Source organism: Mesocricetus auratus, unplaced genomic scaffold (assembly GCF_017639785.1).
Source record: "Mesocricetus auratus isolate SY011 unplaced genomic scaffold, BCM_Maur_2.0 Super-Scaffold_100018, whole genome shotgun sequence".
NCBI classification, from domain to species: Eukaryota; Metazoa; Chordata; class Mammalia; order Rodentia; family Cricetidae; genus Mesocricetus; species Mesocricetus auratus.
This window is the reverse complement of record NW_024429199.1, coordinates 20526275-20541180: the sequence shown is the minus strand read 5'-3', so window position 1 is coordinate 20541180 and position 14906 is coordinate 20526275. Positions and strand designations below refer to the sequence as shown.

Here is a 14906-nt window from a genome sequence, read left to right as displayed (position 1 = left end):
TCAAATCAGTGTTGTGACAGAGGGTCTAATTTCATTTCCATTTTAGTTTTCAACACACACACACACACACACAATTTACATTTTGAGAAACATTATGGATCAGTAATAAAGCATGGAATGCCCAAATTTCCCCAACCAGCATAATTAAGCATAGTTATTTTTGTCTATTTGAGGTCTTGAAAATTAAAAGAAAGCTAGACTATGTTTCCTACTAATATAAGAGCCAGTAATAGAACTAATTAATTAATGTAGCTAAAATATGTGATTTTTCCAAGTGAGAAATAGGAGATAGCACATGGTATTGTTTCAGACAGCACACACATAACTCTTGATGTTGGTATCCACCATTAGAGAACACTAGAAATAGATTCAAGTATAGAATTCAGAAATGAATCCTATTCAGCTGTTTAGAAGCCATGATTTTCTTCTGTACTTAATGAAAGTGAAAAGTGTAGACTATTAAAACCTGATTGGCTTCAGCAGCCTACATTCAAATGGATATTGTAATAGGACATGCAAATGTTTTATAAGGGGAAATAAATGAAAATTGGCTGTACATGGAATATTTTAAAATTTGGTGTTAAATACTTTTTTGAGTAATGTCCTTCTAATTTCAAATAATTTCTAATTCTTATTTCTCTGAGTTTCTCTACAGTGGTATTGAAAGATGTGGTATAGGAAAAAATTGAATTTTTTTCTCAATATATTTTTTTATTTAAATTAGAAACATGCTTGGTTCACATGCGAATTCCAGCTCCCTCTCCCACCCCTCCTCCCTTGCCCCTCTACCAGGCTCCCCAACCCCCCCAACCAATCCTTACACCACTCCCCAGGGAGGATAAGGCCCTCCATGGGGGATCTCCAGAGTCTGTAGTGACATATGCCCAGGCTGAGAGAGGTTCCCTCCATATGGAATGGGCTCCCAAAGTTCATTTGTATGCCATGGTAAACACTGATCTACTACCCAAGGCCCCAGAGATTGCAGAGGCCTCCTCACTGAATTTTAAAAATTGATGTACTTCTTTGAGTGGTCAGGGATGGATGCTTCAGCCAATAATGTATTCTCAGAATTTGATGCTATTATTGGCATGTTCTCGGAACCCCTCTGTATCCATGAATTTCCTGGTGAAAATCTATTCACAGGTTAGGACAGATCAAGTCTTTAAGGAAAAATCACCATCACTTCCAGGATCCACTGGAAGTGGTACATCTGACTTTGGAACATGTAGGCAGAGGTTCCACAACCTCCCAGAGGATGCTACACTTTCCCATAACACAAACTTTTATATGCAAGGGGGGCGTCAGTAAACTCTATGAGGTCTATGGTGCCCGATTAATCATTAACAGGAGATTCCCTGAAGATAGCATTCTTTTGCACCCTGGAGGATTTTATAGGTGTGCAGAGAACACTAAACTAAGATCAGAGATGCAGGAAGATCTTGTCTGGGTTCCATTTTTTGAGTAAAGGCCAGGGGTGGGGGGTAGGGGGGTAGGGAGGGGTATAGGAAAGAAACACTTAGTGCAAGTAAGTGCCTTGTATTTAGAAGGAGGTAAAAGTGATTTCCTTAAATATCACAGAGGCTGCTCTGCACTCTGTGTGCTCCATGCCCTACCAAGGACATGTGACCCATGGTTTCTAACTGGAAGCTCCCTCACCCCCCCCTGTCTTCACAGCTTTTAACAATTTGCCTCTGTAATATTCCCTACTTGCCTGAATTTTGTGGTATGTTTTTAACATTTATAAACAAATATTTATAATTTAAAAACAAGTTATGTGTATTTGTGTGGGGGTATGGGCATGTGAATACACAAAGACCAGAGGCATCAGATGCCCCTCCACCTGGAGTTTCAGGCAGGTGCAAGCTGCCTACATAGTTGCTGAGATCTGAATTCGGATCCTCTGCAAGAGCAATTCATGCTTTTAACCACTGAGTCATGTCTCCAGCCCCATGGCTGCTACATCTTCATTTTAGTTTATTTGAGTGGAGTTGCTGAAGGAGATACATAACCATTCATTGAGGGTTGGTATTTAGAAGCTCTGTTTAAAAGCATTCCTCTTTAATCTTACTACCAGTAGCTTAAAATGAGTATTAGCAACCTTTTCTTCCATATAAGAGTTATTGTTTCTTGAAACAGATTAGATACAGCATATAAATGTGCAAATACTGGAATTCATGGTATTTATTTGGCCACACAATGCATGTTGCTGGCATAGCAGGATGGTGTTCCGAGCTGCTTTTACACGGTGAACATCTTTTCCCTGATCCTGTGGAGAACCGCAGCTGTTGTGTGAAATAGACATTTCTTTCACAAAGGAGAATAAAATGAACTTTTTCAAAATAGTAACCCAGGTTCTCATGTTTTCGTATGCATAGCTTTGAAGATGTTGGTCCAATAGCACTCCGAACCTCATCAAATCCAGTTTACATGCCATTGAAATGTACTTTCACTCACTGATGGGGGGCAGGCGGGGATGGAGGGCAGATGTTAATCTGTACTTGCATGGATATCAGAAGGTTTGTTGGATTACCCACAGCTGATTTCTCACATTGAAGAAGGTGGTCTGGAAACTGAAGGCCTCCTACGAATACCTGGAGCTGCTGTGAGAATCAAGGTAACCAAAAACACTTCAGTTCTGTTAATGTCCAGTTTTATTGCTTAATTATGCTTGCACATTTTAAAGGCCAACATAGCTTCCCCACCCCTTACTCTTGTTGGCAAAGCAGATAAAATAAAACGATAAAGCCTCTTAACACCCACTTTATAGTTTCTCTACAAACCCCCGTCTGATTTTTTTTTCTGTAAGTCTTATTTTTCCAAATCCCCATATCACCTATTGTCATTCAACGATAATGAGAGCATCATGACTCAGAAAGACAGTAGGGAGCTGGGTGAGAGTCAGGATGAGTAATAGCAATCGAGTTTTGATTTTAGAAGGAACAGGAACATGGCACTCCAGGTGGGGAGCAAATTAAGGCCCTTGACAAGAGCCACATAGTTGGCAGTGTTGACAGAAGGAATAGCTAGTGTAATTTCGAAGACCAGTTAAGTGGCTTCAACTGTGTCAACTGGTCCACCTAGCCTGTCGTCAAAGGCTGGAACATGCTGCAGCTAGCCCCTTGTAAATGATTTAAAGATGATGAGCAAACATTTGGTCTCCCTACCCCACTGAATTTTCTGCACTACTCTTTCTTGCCTCCTTCCCTCCTTGAGTCTCCTCTGTCTCTCTGTCTCTGTCTCTGTCTCTGTCTCTCTGTCTCTGTCTCTGTCTCTCTGTCTCTGTCTCTGTCTCCTCATTTCCTCTCTCTCCACCTTTCCTCCTGGCCCAGTCCTTTCTTTTTCTTCCCTTACTCCTCTTTTACTCCATTCCCAATTTCTGAGGTAGCATCCATGTTTTTCACCAATTACAAAAACAATTAGTGCAAAAAAAAAATGAGGGTTTTGTTGGGAGAAGCAGAAGAACAGCGGAACACTTTCCTAGCATACAGGGTGCATAGAGTTCCATCCCCAGCACCGAAGCCAAAGAAAACATAAGTCGAAGCTGTCCTTTGAGAAAGTGGCTACAGTAATAGAGACTTAGAAGGATTTCTGATATATTCGGGCTTATGCCATATTAAAAGTGAATCCAGAAAAATAGTATTCATGTACTAACTTAATGTAGTAGTAATAGTGGAAGCAGCAGCAGCAGCAGTAGCAGTAGTTGAGTTGGCACATCTCATAGAGTATCTGGAATGGACAATCTCAGCATCCTGATTCTATATGGATCCAAATGTTAACCTGAACTAGCAGGGGGATGGTGGTCCAGTGAAAATAGGTATCTTTATAATTATTTTTGACTCCTTATCTATAGGATTTGGTTTTTGCATTTAGACAAATTACTGGTAACAAATTAGAGGTAACCTTTTGCTTGCCTAGAGATGGATTTATGTGTTTTGTTATGTAACACACCTCTGAATAACTCAATAACATCATCTTGAATTCTAAATGTTCTGTTTTAATATAATGACAAATCGTAGGGCCTAATGGAAAATGATTTTAATCGATCTTTTAATTAAACCTTTGCTAATTAAAGTGTGTGAAAATGTTGAAACTCTTTTCTTAACCTTGGGTGTAATTTCTCCGTGTCGGGACAGCCAAGGTTGGGGATGGCATTTTTCTGAGTGACAGGGAAATGTTAACTTTTACTACTCTAGCACTTTACAGATTAGGATTCTTGTAAAGTAGAAAACACACACTCAATAGAGAAAAAAATGTGCTAGCTGCTAATTCCTTTTTCCCCTTGTGCCATTCAGAACCTTTGCCAAGAACTAGAAGCGAAGTTCTATGAAGGAACTTTCAACTGGGAAAGTGTCAAACAGCATGATGCAGCCAGCCTGCTGAAGCTCTTTCTCAGGGAGCTGCCCCAGCCGCTGCTAAGTGTGGAGTATCTCAAAGCCTTCCAGGCTGTCCAGAGTGAGTGATTTCCATCGGGAAATCGCCTGGGAGTGGGTGCCACTCACATTTACCGTCTCAGTGACAATTGGCAGAATAGGGCACATTACCAGATGTCTTTGGTTAGACACATTGTTTCATGGATGTCAAGAGTTGCTCAAATGCCATGCCACTTTCTTTTCATAAACATAACAGAGTGTTCTCCTCAGGTGCGTATGAGTTGCACTGCCTTTAAGAACACATTGCATCTTAATTGTGTGAGTCACATAGATGTCTGATGGGTTTTTCTTGCCAAGTGTTGAGAGCAACACACACAGTTATTATAAATGCACAAGGAAATATCATAGCATCCATGACTATCTCCTAAAAACTCAGATCCTAGAGTAGTATAGGGGGATGGGTACCTAGTGCTTTGCTGCTCCTCATTGGCAAAAGGTCATGGTTTTCTGATGTGTGGCCATTTTGTGGTCCTGGAAAACTCCGAGTGTAATCTTGATTATTTTCCAGGAACACAGACGTCTTACAATGGTTATATACTGCTGTGATTGTTCCATTTACTCCTAGGAACCACCAGGAAAGGAAACAGTACTGTAATGATATTCAAGAAATCATTTGGCTTCCAAACTGGAACCCTTTGTGAATGAATGGGTGTACAATTAACAATGACAGGGAGGTGTATTTCCCATTTGCATAGTTGCATAGTATTGTTTAGTTTGTGTACTTTTGGAGTGAATGCCTAAGTTATCTTGTGTCGTAACTTTTTTCTTTCAAAATCCATGAAGACAATAAGAAAACCACTATTTAAAGTATCTCCTTTTAAATGAAAGAAGCATCTTTTGTTAAAAATATTTGTAATGATGAAGTTGCATTGTTTTGAATGCATTTCCTGGATATGGATCAAATTTGTTGCTGGCTGACAGAGCAGTGCTGGGAATACTCTAAGTTTCTGGGAATATTAGGTGCCAGTGATGATAATGTATACATCCTGGAAGCTTACCTTGCTGATTGGTTCCTCATTCATGCCAGACACATTTATTGGACACCTATCATATTCCAGGTCCCATTTTTTTCTATGCCTGTCAGTTCTCTCCCCTTGTATTTTGTTCCCTTGAGACTGAGAGATAAATTTCAATGTTTAAAAAGAAAAGCACCCTACCCTTGCTAGCGCTTCCTGGACTGTCCAATCTTCCCCATGTTTCCGTTGGAGAAGAAATACCATGTGGAAGTTAGAATTGTTTCCAAATCACTGCTGTATGTCTGCAAACATAAGGTTGCTCATCATGTGATCACAGTTGGAAGCTAGCATCCTAGGACTAAGGGTGCTCGGAGCAGCTGCTTCCACTGATCTCCAGCAAACACTCTCGGTGAGAATGGCTGCTCAGTCACTGTGTCTTACATTCCTCTGTAACGTTTACAACGGCTTTTTTTTTTTTCAAAAATGGAAAAAGAAAGGAAAGAGTTCCCTGAAGTTTTTGGATTTCTTTCATCTATCTACAGATCTTCCAACCAGAAAGGAGCAATTGCAGGCTTTGAACCTCCTTGTCATCCTTCTACCTGATGCAAACAGAGACACACTGAAGGTCAGCTGCTTCGTTTACACTAAATATCCCTTAGAAGGACGCAGAGGAATTCTTTCACTATTTGTGGGAAAACAGTATGATGCTTGCTTTGGGAATAGCAACATGCATCTAAAATGGAAAGAGTGCTTTTAAGGACAGACAATGAGAGGCAGCCTTTCACCCTTAATTGGTTTACTGGGTTGCTAATTTTATTAATATTACCAAGGGTTTTAAAGAGGGTTTATTTACTTTATATGTGTATCTGCATGTCTGCTTCTGTGCACGTGCAGGTGCCCAAGGTAGCCAGGAGAGGCCATCAGATCCCTTGGAGCTGGAGGCATCTGTGCTTTTGAGTTTCTCTGTGGATGTGGGAATTGAATGTTGGTCTCCTGCAACAATAGCAAGTGTTTTCAACCACTAACTCACCTCTCTAGCCCCTAGGTTGTTTTGTTTTGGAGCACTTGTATCTTTTTGAGAGAGAGAGAGAGAGAGAGAGAGAGAGAGAGAGAGAGAGAGAGAGAGAGAGAGAAGAGAGAGAGTTCGTGTGAGTATGGGCATACATGTTGGTATAGTTGTGTGTGTGTGTGTGTGTGTGTGTGTGTGTGTGTGTGTGTGTGTGTGTGTGTGGTAGCTGAAGGTGAACATTTGGTGTCTTCCTTGACCGCATTCTGCCTCATATATTGGGGCAGGGCCTCTCTTTAAAAAAATACTTATTTATCTGTAACTTTGTGTGTGTGTGTGCCTGTGTGTAGGTTTGTGTTTGAGGCTGCCTACAGTGCTTACAGTAGAGAGCACCTGATCTCCTGGAGCTAGAACGACAGACAGTCCCGAGTCATCTGATATTTGTGTTGCCAACAGGTCCGCTGCAGGAATGACAAGAGTTCTTAGCTGCTCTAGGCCTGAGACAGAACTTTCTGATCGAGCTAGTCTAGCTAGTTCCCAGAATCTCCAGTCTCTGCCTCCCTCCTGTGTGTGGGATTGCAGGTGGATTATAACACCCTCCTAACATTTAAGTGGGATCTGAGGATCCAAACTCTGGTTCTCAAGCTTCTGTGGCAGTGGTTTACCCTCTGAGTCATCTCCCTGGTGCAGTTCTGGTTTTCAGATGTGTCTTGGCAAACAGCCCTAGCTGGCCTTGAATTTAAGACATACCCCCAGCTCCCTGCCACCCATGCTTCACACTGCTAGCTCTAAGCTTTGTATTTCCAATTTTCCCAATATTCTTTCTGGAAGATCAGATGATTAAAGCTCATTGATGAATAGAAAACATAGACTCTTTCTGTGTTTCCTTTTTCGATTTTTCTGTTTTCCCAATGTTACTTAGTGAGCATGTACAATAAAGCAAACAATAGGCGTTTAAAATGCAAGTGCCAGTGTCCATATCATATGTGACACATTGTTTCCTGAAGATGTGATTGGTGTTTATAGTTAGAAGTGGTAGAGGCTGAAATAAGTCACAATGGCAGCTAAAATATTCGTTAACATTAAGTTACTTCTCTCAGGGCTGGAAGTTCTGATTTGTATAATTATACTGAAGTAATTTGATAGAGTCATCACCCTTCTGATTTAATGATCTCAGTAGTAGTATCATTAGAGGTTCTTGGGATTGGTGTGGATTGTTTTCACACTAGGTTGATTTTCCTTAGCCTCAGATATGTAAGCTCAGTGTTGCTAGGCATTGTGGCTTGAATGAGAAGTCCGCACAGGCTCATTTCTTCAACACTTGGTCCCCAGTTGGTGGAACAGTTTGGGAAGGATTAGGCAGTGTGGCCTTATTGGCGGAGGTGTATCAGTAGGGGCAGATTTTGAGGGTTCTCCGCCTTCTACTTGTGGATCAAGGTATAATCTTTCAGCTACTGCCTCAGCACCATGCCTGCTCCCTGATACCATGTTGCCTGCCTGATGGTCATGTACTCACCCTCTGAACTGTAAGCCCCAAAGAAACTCTCCTATAAACTGCCTTGGTCTTGGTTTCTTGTGGGCATAGAAAAGTAAGTAAGATAGTAGAGCATAGAAACCCTATGACACAGGAGGCTAAGAAGTGAAGGTAGAAAGTTTAAGGCCAGCCTTGGCACATAAGCATAGAAAGGTCCTGACCTTGACAATAAACAGAAGTTTATCATGTGGGAGTAGGGGCTAATTATAAACTTTGGAAAAAGATAGTAAAAAAATCAGTAAGCAATACTTATCTGGTTCTGTTACTGCACCCCACCCCCCAACAGTGCCAATGTGCTCACACCTCACTTATGTAGTACTTTCAAGGTCCAAAAGAGAGTGTCAGATCTCCATGGAGATGGAGTTACAGGCAGTTGTGAGCTGTGCAGTATGGGTACTGGGAACTGAACTCTGGTTTGCAAGAACATTGACTGCTCTTAACCACTGAGCCAACTGCCCAGTTACCCACAGTCCTTTAATAGTTTTTTTGTTTTTATTTGTTTGTTTGTTTTGTGTGTGTGTGTGTGTGTGTGTGTGTGTGTGAGTAGTGTGAGTGCAGAAGAGGGCTTAAGTTACAGGTGATTGTGAGCCACCCCATATGGGTACTGTTGATCAAACTCATCCTCTGCAAGAACAAATCTCCTTAAGGGCCAGGCCATCTCTCTGGCTCTCTCTTTATTTTACTTAATTTCAAAACTGTGTTATATATTGTGTCACAGTCCTTGAAGTTTAGGAGAGCTGTATTCTCACTTTACGTAGGGACACGTTTTTACAGAGGTGTTGAAAACAGACACCCTATGAGCACTCTTAGCTAATGAGTAACTACTAGCCTGGCCTCTAGGTTTGCAAAGACTCAGTCTTTTCACACCAGGCTCTCTGCATGGTTTGTAACCGCTTAAAATGGTCCAGCCATTCTTCAGTGTAGCTTTGTCAAGGCCTGAGCCAGCATCTTTTGTTTTGTTTTGTTTTAAGTATCTAGGATGGTTTTATTCAGCAGTTCGTTTTTCTTTCTTTTTTTTTCTTTAAATTAGAAACAAGCTTGCTTCATATGTCAGTCCCTGCTCCCTCTCCCTCCCCTCCTCCCCCACCACCTAAACAGGTCTCCCAGTCCCCCACTCTGTTCCCCAGGGAGGGTGAGGCCCTCCATGGGGGATCACCAGAGTCTGTCATTTCATTCAGGGTATGGCCTAGGCCCTCCCCCAAGAGTCCAGGCTGAGAGAGCATCCCTCATTGTGGGATGGCAGCCAAAGTCCATTTGTATGCCAGTGATAAATACTCTATTACCCAAGGCCCCATAGATTGCCTAGGCCTGCTCACTGATACCCACATTCAGGGGATCTGGATCAGTCCCATTCTGGCCTTCCAGCCATTAGTCTGGGTTCCAAGAGCTCTGAGCCAGCATCTTACTAACTTATCTTCTGGTTCCTCCGCTCCATCTCTTCCCCTCCCTTCCCCCCTTTTCTCCCTGGCATTCCTCTAGTAATGTTTTGAACAGTCTTATTGCATATGCACACCACAATTAAAATAATTAGCTAATCTTTGTAATTTATGCTCATAAAGAAAGAGATACACTGGTCCCCAAGAAACCATTCTGGTCCCTGTGGAACAAAATTAAATATTTTTTCCTAAACTTCAATTAATCTTTTGTCCTCATTTGTGATCATGTTGCTTCAATACAGCACAATGCTTGGATTACAATTTAGCTTTGCAAGCACTGTACCAGATATTAGATACATAAATTTTGCTGTTAGATATTAAGCCTTTAGTTTGCTTCAGATGTCTGAGGTCTATATTGCAAATAAATCTGATATAAGATCAACCTGTTAGCACTAGAGCCTGGTTTTTTTGTGTGTGTTTTTGTTTGTTTGTTTTTTGTTTCTGCCCTGAAATCTTGTAAAAAGGCCAGTTTTATTTGGCTTTGTTCCTTCCATTTGGGTCTAGCCTATGTTGACTTCTCAGGTAGCGATTTTAGGATAACTATGAAAATGTGATTCCTTGTGTAGTTAGGAGTTCGGAAACAAAAGCCATAGAGAGCTGGGATTAAATTATTTGCACAGCATTTGCTAGTTGTATGCTTTCCAGTATTGTTCTCTAAGGCATCACTTCCTCCTCTGCAATCTGGGGTAGCTATAGTGTCAGCCTCTCATGAGTATTAAAACGATGACCTCTAAAATGTGTGGATAAAGTGCCACATTCATGGAGAACATCAAACACACGTCCAGTTAGTGTTATTCTGGAGAAAATCAACCGAAAAACCAAAAAAAAAAGCAAAAGAACCATCACATGCCTCAGTTCAGAGTGTGTGGAAGAAGTGGACATGGCAATGTTGATGCTGAGCGAGACCTAACATAGTCTGCAAAACTCCCATTCACTTATCCCCTCAGTTTTTAAAAACCTCTCTTTTCTTTGGTAGCTCCCTCACCCCCAACAAAGCTCACTTTGTTCAGGTGTTGTGACAGCAAGCTATGGAGTCCCCTAGTGAGAATGAAACTAAGGTAGAGTGTACTTTCTTAAAGATCTTCTTCTTCTTCTTCTTCTTCTTCTTCTTCTTCTTCTTCTTCTTCTTCTTCTTCTTCTTCTTCTTCTTCTTCTTCTGCTTCTGCTTCTGCTTCTGCTTCTGCTTCTGCTTCTTCTGCTTCTGATTCTTCTTCTGCTTCTTCTTCTTCTTCTTCTTCTTCTTCTTCTTCTTCTTCTTCTTCTTCTTCTTCTTCTTCTTCAATAAAAATAGGTTCCTTTATTTTATTATTATTATATTTAGATTAGAAACAATCTTGTTTCACATGTCAATCCCAGCTCCCTCACCCTCCTCTCCTCCCCTGCCCTCCCCACCAGGTCCCCCAGTCCCCCACCCAATCTCCACTCTGATCACCAAGGAGGGTGAAGCCCTCCATGGTGGATCTCCAGTAACTGTCATCTCATCCAGAGCAGGGTCTAGGCCCTCCCCCAAGAGTCCCGACTAAGAGAGCCTCCCATTTTGTGACATGGGCACTCAAAGTCTATTTGTATGCCAGGGGTAAATACTACCCAAGGCCCCATAGATTACCTAGGCCTCCTCATTGACACATTCAGGGGGTCTGGGTCAGTTCCATGCTTTCCACACTGTCTACGGCTATACCACCCTAAATGTTCCTGATCTCATCTGATTTTCTTCTTGTTTTTCCTTCCTTTTCATTTTATATCCTTCCCTTTTCTTTACCTGCCTCCCTGTCTCACTCTTTCCTTGAGGTGAAATAATTAGCATTTTCTGAAACATGTGAATGTTTATATGCTATTTGAAACTACTTTCAGTGCTCTGCAGTTCCTGTATATTTAGAGGCCTGGATTGCTACACATCTCTCTGCCATGTCAGAGGCACTCTCTTCCTTGCTGCCCAGCGCTGTGGGTTTCGGAGAAGCAAAGCACCATTTTGGGCTTCATTCATCTGTCTGAGGAACTTTGCTGATAAGGCCTGTTGGCTAGAGATAGGTGGTTATACATGACTCACATTGCATGTATACATGCTTGGTGTGGTATGGTGTGGTGTGTGTGTGTGTGTGTGTGTGTGTGTGTGTGTGTGTGTGTGTGTGTGTGTGTGTGTGTGTAGGCTAGAGGTCAACTTTGGGTGTCATTCCAAGGAGCTGACTCTCTTGTTTTTTGAGAGAGAATCCCTCTCTGATCACCTAGAGATGACTGGATTAGGCCAGGCAGGTTGATGAATAAGCCCATTTCTGCCTCCCCAAACACATACTGTCTAACCCAACTTAGTTTTGGGGTGGGGGTTTTGAGACAGGGTTTCTATGTAGCTTTGGAGACTGTCCTGGAACCAGCTAACTCTTGTAGACCAAGCTGATCCTGATCTCACAGAGATCTGCCTGCCTCTGCCTCCCTAGTGAGCTACCACTGTCCAGCTAACCCAACTTTTTACATGGGTTCCAGGAATCAAATATGGGTCTTCAAACTTACCTAACAGGCACTTTGCCATTGGAGTCATCCTCAGTCCTGGCTACTAGTTCTATTTAATGTTTCTGACATTTATTTATTTGTGTGTTTACGTGCATAGGGCACGTGTGTCAAGGCACATATGAAAGTTCAGAGAACAAATTCTAGGAGCTGGTTATTTCCTTTCACCGTGCAGGTTCTGTTGATTGACCTCATGTTGACAGGCCTGAAGGCAAGTCTTCTTACCTGCTGAGATGTATCACAGCAAAAAAGTGTTTCTTCCTTTACTAGTTATATTTTGGGTAACACTTTTGCTAGTTCTTTGATAATTAACAATTTTATTAATTTTTATGATAATTTCATACAGTATATTTTGATCAACTCTTCCCCCAGCTGCTCTCAGATCCACCCTCACCTCCCTACCCACCCAACTTCATGTTCTTTCTTTTTTTGTTTTCCTTTTAAGACCATTGGATCCTGTTTGTGTAGCCCAGGTACCCCAGGGAGTAGGACCAGTTCCTAGTTCTCCTCCGTCAATGCTGGGGTTTTGATTGGCTTATGCTTGTATAGGTCTTACTCATTCTGTGGCAATCGCAACTGCACTACTGTGTGGTAAATACTGTTCCTTTCTAGTCATCTGTCACCTCTGGCTCTTACAATCCTTCTGTCCCCTATTTCCTGATAAAACTCCAGGCTTGAGGGAAGACATGTGATATAGATGTAAAATTTATGGCTGACTATTCTGCAGTCTCTTACTTTCTGCACCTTGGCCAGGTGTGGGTCTCTGTATCAATTGCTGTCTCAAGAATAAGCCTTTCTTATGAGGATTAAGAGTGGCCCTGATCTATACGTATAGTAGTAAGTCATTGGGGGTTGGTTTAATACTATTTCCATTTGGCACAATAATAGTAGTAAGTTTTTCCCTAGGGTCTATGATCTTTGTAGGCATAGGTTCTTGGCCTAGCTTATGGTATCAAGTATAGTTTCCTTCTTGTGGAATAGGGTTTAAATCTAATAAGAAAGTGGTTGGTTATTCCCATGATATTTGTGCCGCTACTCCACCAGTGGACATGTCTTGTCAGGACAGTCATTATTGTAATTCACAGAGTTCACAACTGGATAAGATTGATGTTTACTTTTTGTCTTCAGGTAGCATACATAGCATAGCACCTTCCAGTACCTTGAAAACTAGCAAGTAGGGATAAAGCTCTGAGATAGCTGTCATCTTCATTTCTCCTTGTTCTGTGATTCAAATATGTGGCATCTTCAGCAACAGAGTCATACTGTTATGTTCTGAGGAATAACCAAGAACAATGGAAATAGCTATTGGTCAACTATTCCAAAAGAGGTAGCCTATCCCTGGTACTGGGATTTTCATTTGCTAGCTTGTGGTGTTAAGTTGGGCTATTGTCCCATTCAAGGTAACTCCACTTAAACTCTTTTTATGTTATGAATCTATTTTTGGAAGCTTATGTAATAGGTGATTTCCATATGAATTTTTTCAAAAGGAATGTAGAGTTAGATAGCATCATTTTAAAAAAATGACATAAAAGTCCTATGTACTACAGTGCCTTTATCTACATGTGTGACAGAAATCTTGGTCATTTTTGTTTTAGGCCTTGCTTGAATTTCTTCAAAGAGTCATTGACAATAAAGAGCAGAATAAAATGACAATTGTGAATGTAGCAATGGTCATGGCCCCAAATCTCTTCATGTGCCATACGCTTGGTTTGAAGTCCAGTGAACATCGAGAATTTGAAATGGCAGTTGGGACGGCAAATGTCATGCACTTATTGATTAAGTACCAGAAACTTCTATGGACAGTAAGTATATGTTTTTAACTTAACTTTTTAGGGCAGTGTGCAAAGTCTTGAGTTTCATAGTGACATCTTCATACTTATTTGTCATTATACTTTTGTTTTAAACTTATGCCTGCATTTATTCTCTTCTCTCCTCCAGTTGGTACTGTTTTATCTTTTTATTGTATGTATTCCATAATCCTCCTTTCTTCTCTACTGTAGGATCTCTTCCTTCTTTCTCATCAGTCCTTTTCTAATACACATGGATATGTACACACACGCTTATACATACACAAAAGTTTAGATCTAGTTTCTTCATATAAGAAAAACATGTGGTATTTGTTTTAAAACTGCAATAGTGATCATATAATTTCCTAGCATAATCGTTCTTAATAATCATGAAAATAACTTTATAAAGTTGATATTTAAAGCAATGTGCTTTTTTTCCTCAATGGCTTAAAAAGACACTGCATGTTAGCTGCTAACCTTATAAAATTACCATTACCATGTGTGAGTGCAGAGGTATTAAAGGCACTTTATTCACAGAGGTAAAGAAGGCCTTGTGAATTTCTATTTTAGAATCACAAAATTAGGTCAAGCAAACATGCCTTGTAAAAGGTACTTCTTAGGTAGTTCCTTCGGCACATTTCCCCTTTGCTCAGTGTTCAGGCTGTCATGTTTTAAAGAGCTCATGCTGTCTTTGCTCCCATCATTCCCTTATTTTCCATGGAACTGCTATTTAAAGGGGCACACGCATTCTGCACTCCGATTGCTGAGGTCTTGAATGCAGTTTCCTGCTTTGCTTTTATGTTGATCTTAAGTTTTAACAGATCATCAACATGGATGCTGATGAGAGATTTAGTTGATTACAGTCTCATTTTTCAATGAAATTTGTATTTTTGGCAGAGAAACAGGGAAGAGAGTCCTTTTTCATTTTTTTACACGCATTTAGAAAAATGAACTAAAGAAATCTCAAGCCAAATTATACTATTAACTATTTTAAACCTCAATGTGAGCCTCTCCTAATCTCAATATGTTTTACAAATACAAAATGACGCTTTCTAGACTCTCAAGGCTTTTTATATACTATCCAAAGGCAAATGATGTAGGTTATTTCAAATATATTTAAAGTAATGATCAGTTTCATGCCTACCTCCTTTGAAAGCAGCATTATTTTATAGCTAAATTTTAATTACCTAGAAGATTTTATTCTTAATATAATGTCTAAGAATAAGTTTTCTTGTATCTTTAGAAGTACAGTGTA

The 14906-nt window shown here is 40.7% G+C and overlaps 1 protein-coding gene across 3 annotated transcripts in view; it reads left to right on the top strand.

Annotated features, from left to right (window-relative positions):
* Arhgap18 (Rho GTPase activating protein 18) overlaps nucleotides 1–14906 on the top strand; it is a 210109-nt gene that overhangs the window by 172770 nt on the left and 22433 nt on the right. For all 3 annotated transcript variants that reach the window (XM_013110241.3, XM_005065717.4, XM_040758215.1), the window contains exons 8-11: nucleotides 2537–2614; nucleotides 4293–4452; nucleotides 5929–6011; nucleotides 13460–13666. In XM_013110241.3, the coding sequence (XP_012965695.1) occupies nucleotides 2537–2614; nucleotides 4293–4452; nucleotides 5929–6011; nucleotides 13460–13666 (528 nt within the window). The remainder of the gene's footprint in view (nucleotides 1–2536; nucleotides 2615–4292; nucleotides 4453–5928; nucleotides 6012–13459; nucleotides 13667–14906) is intronic.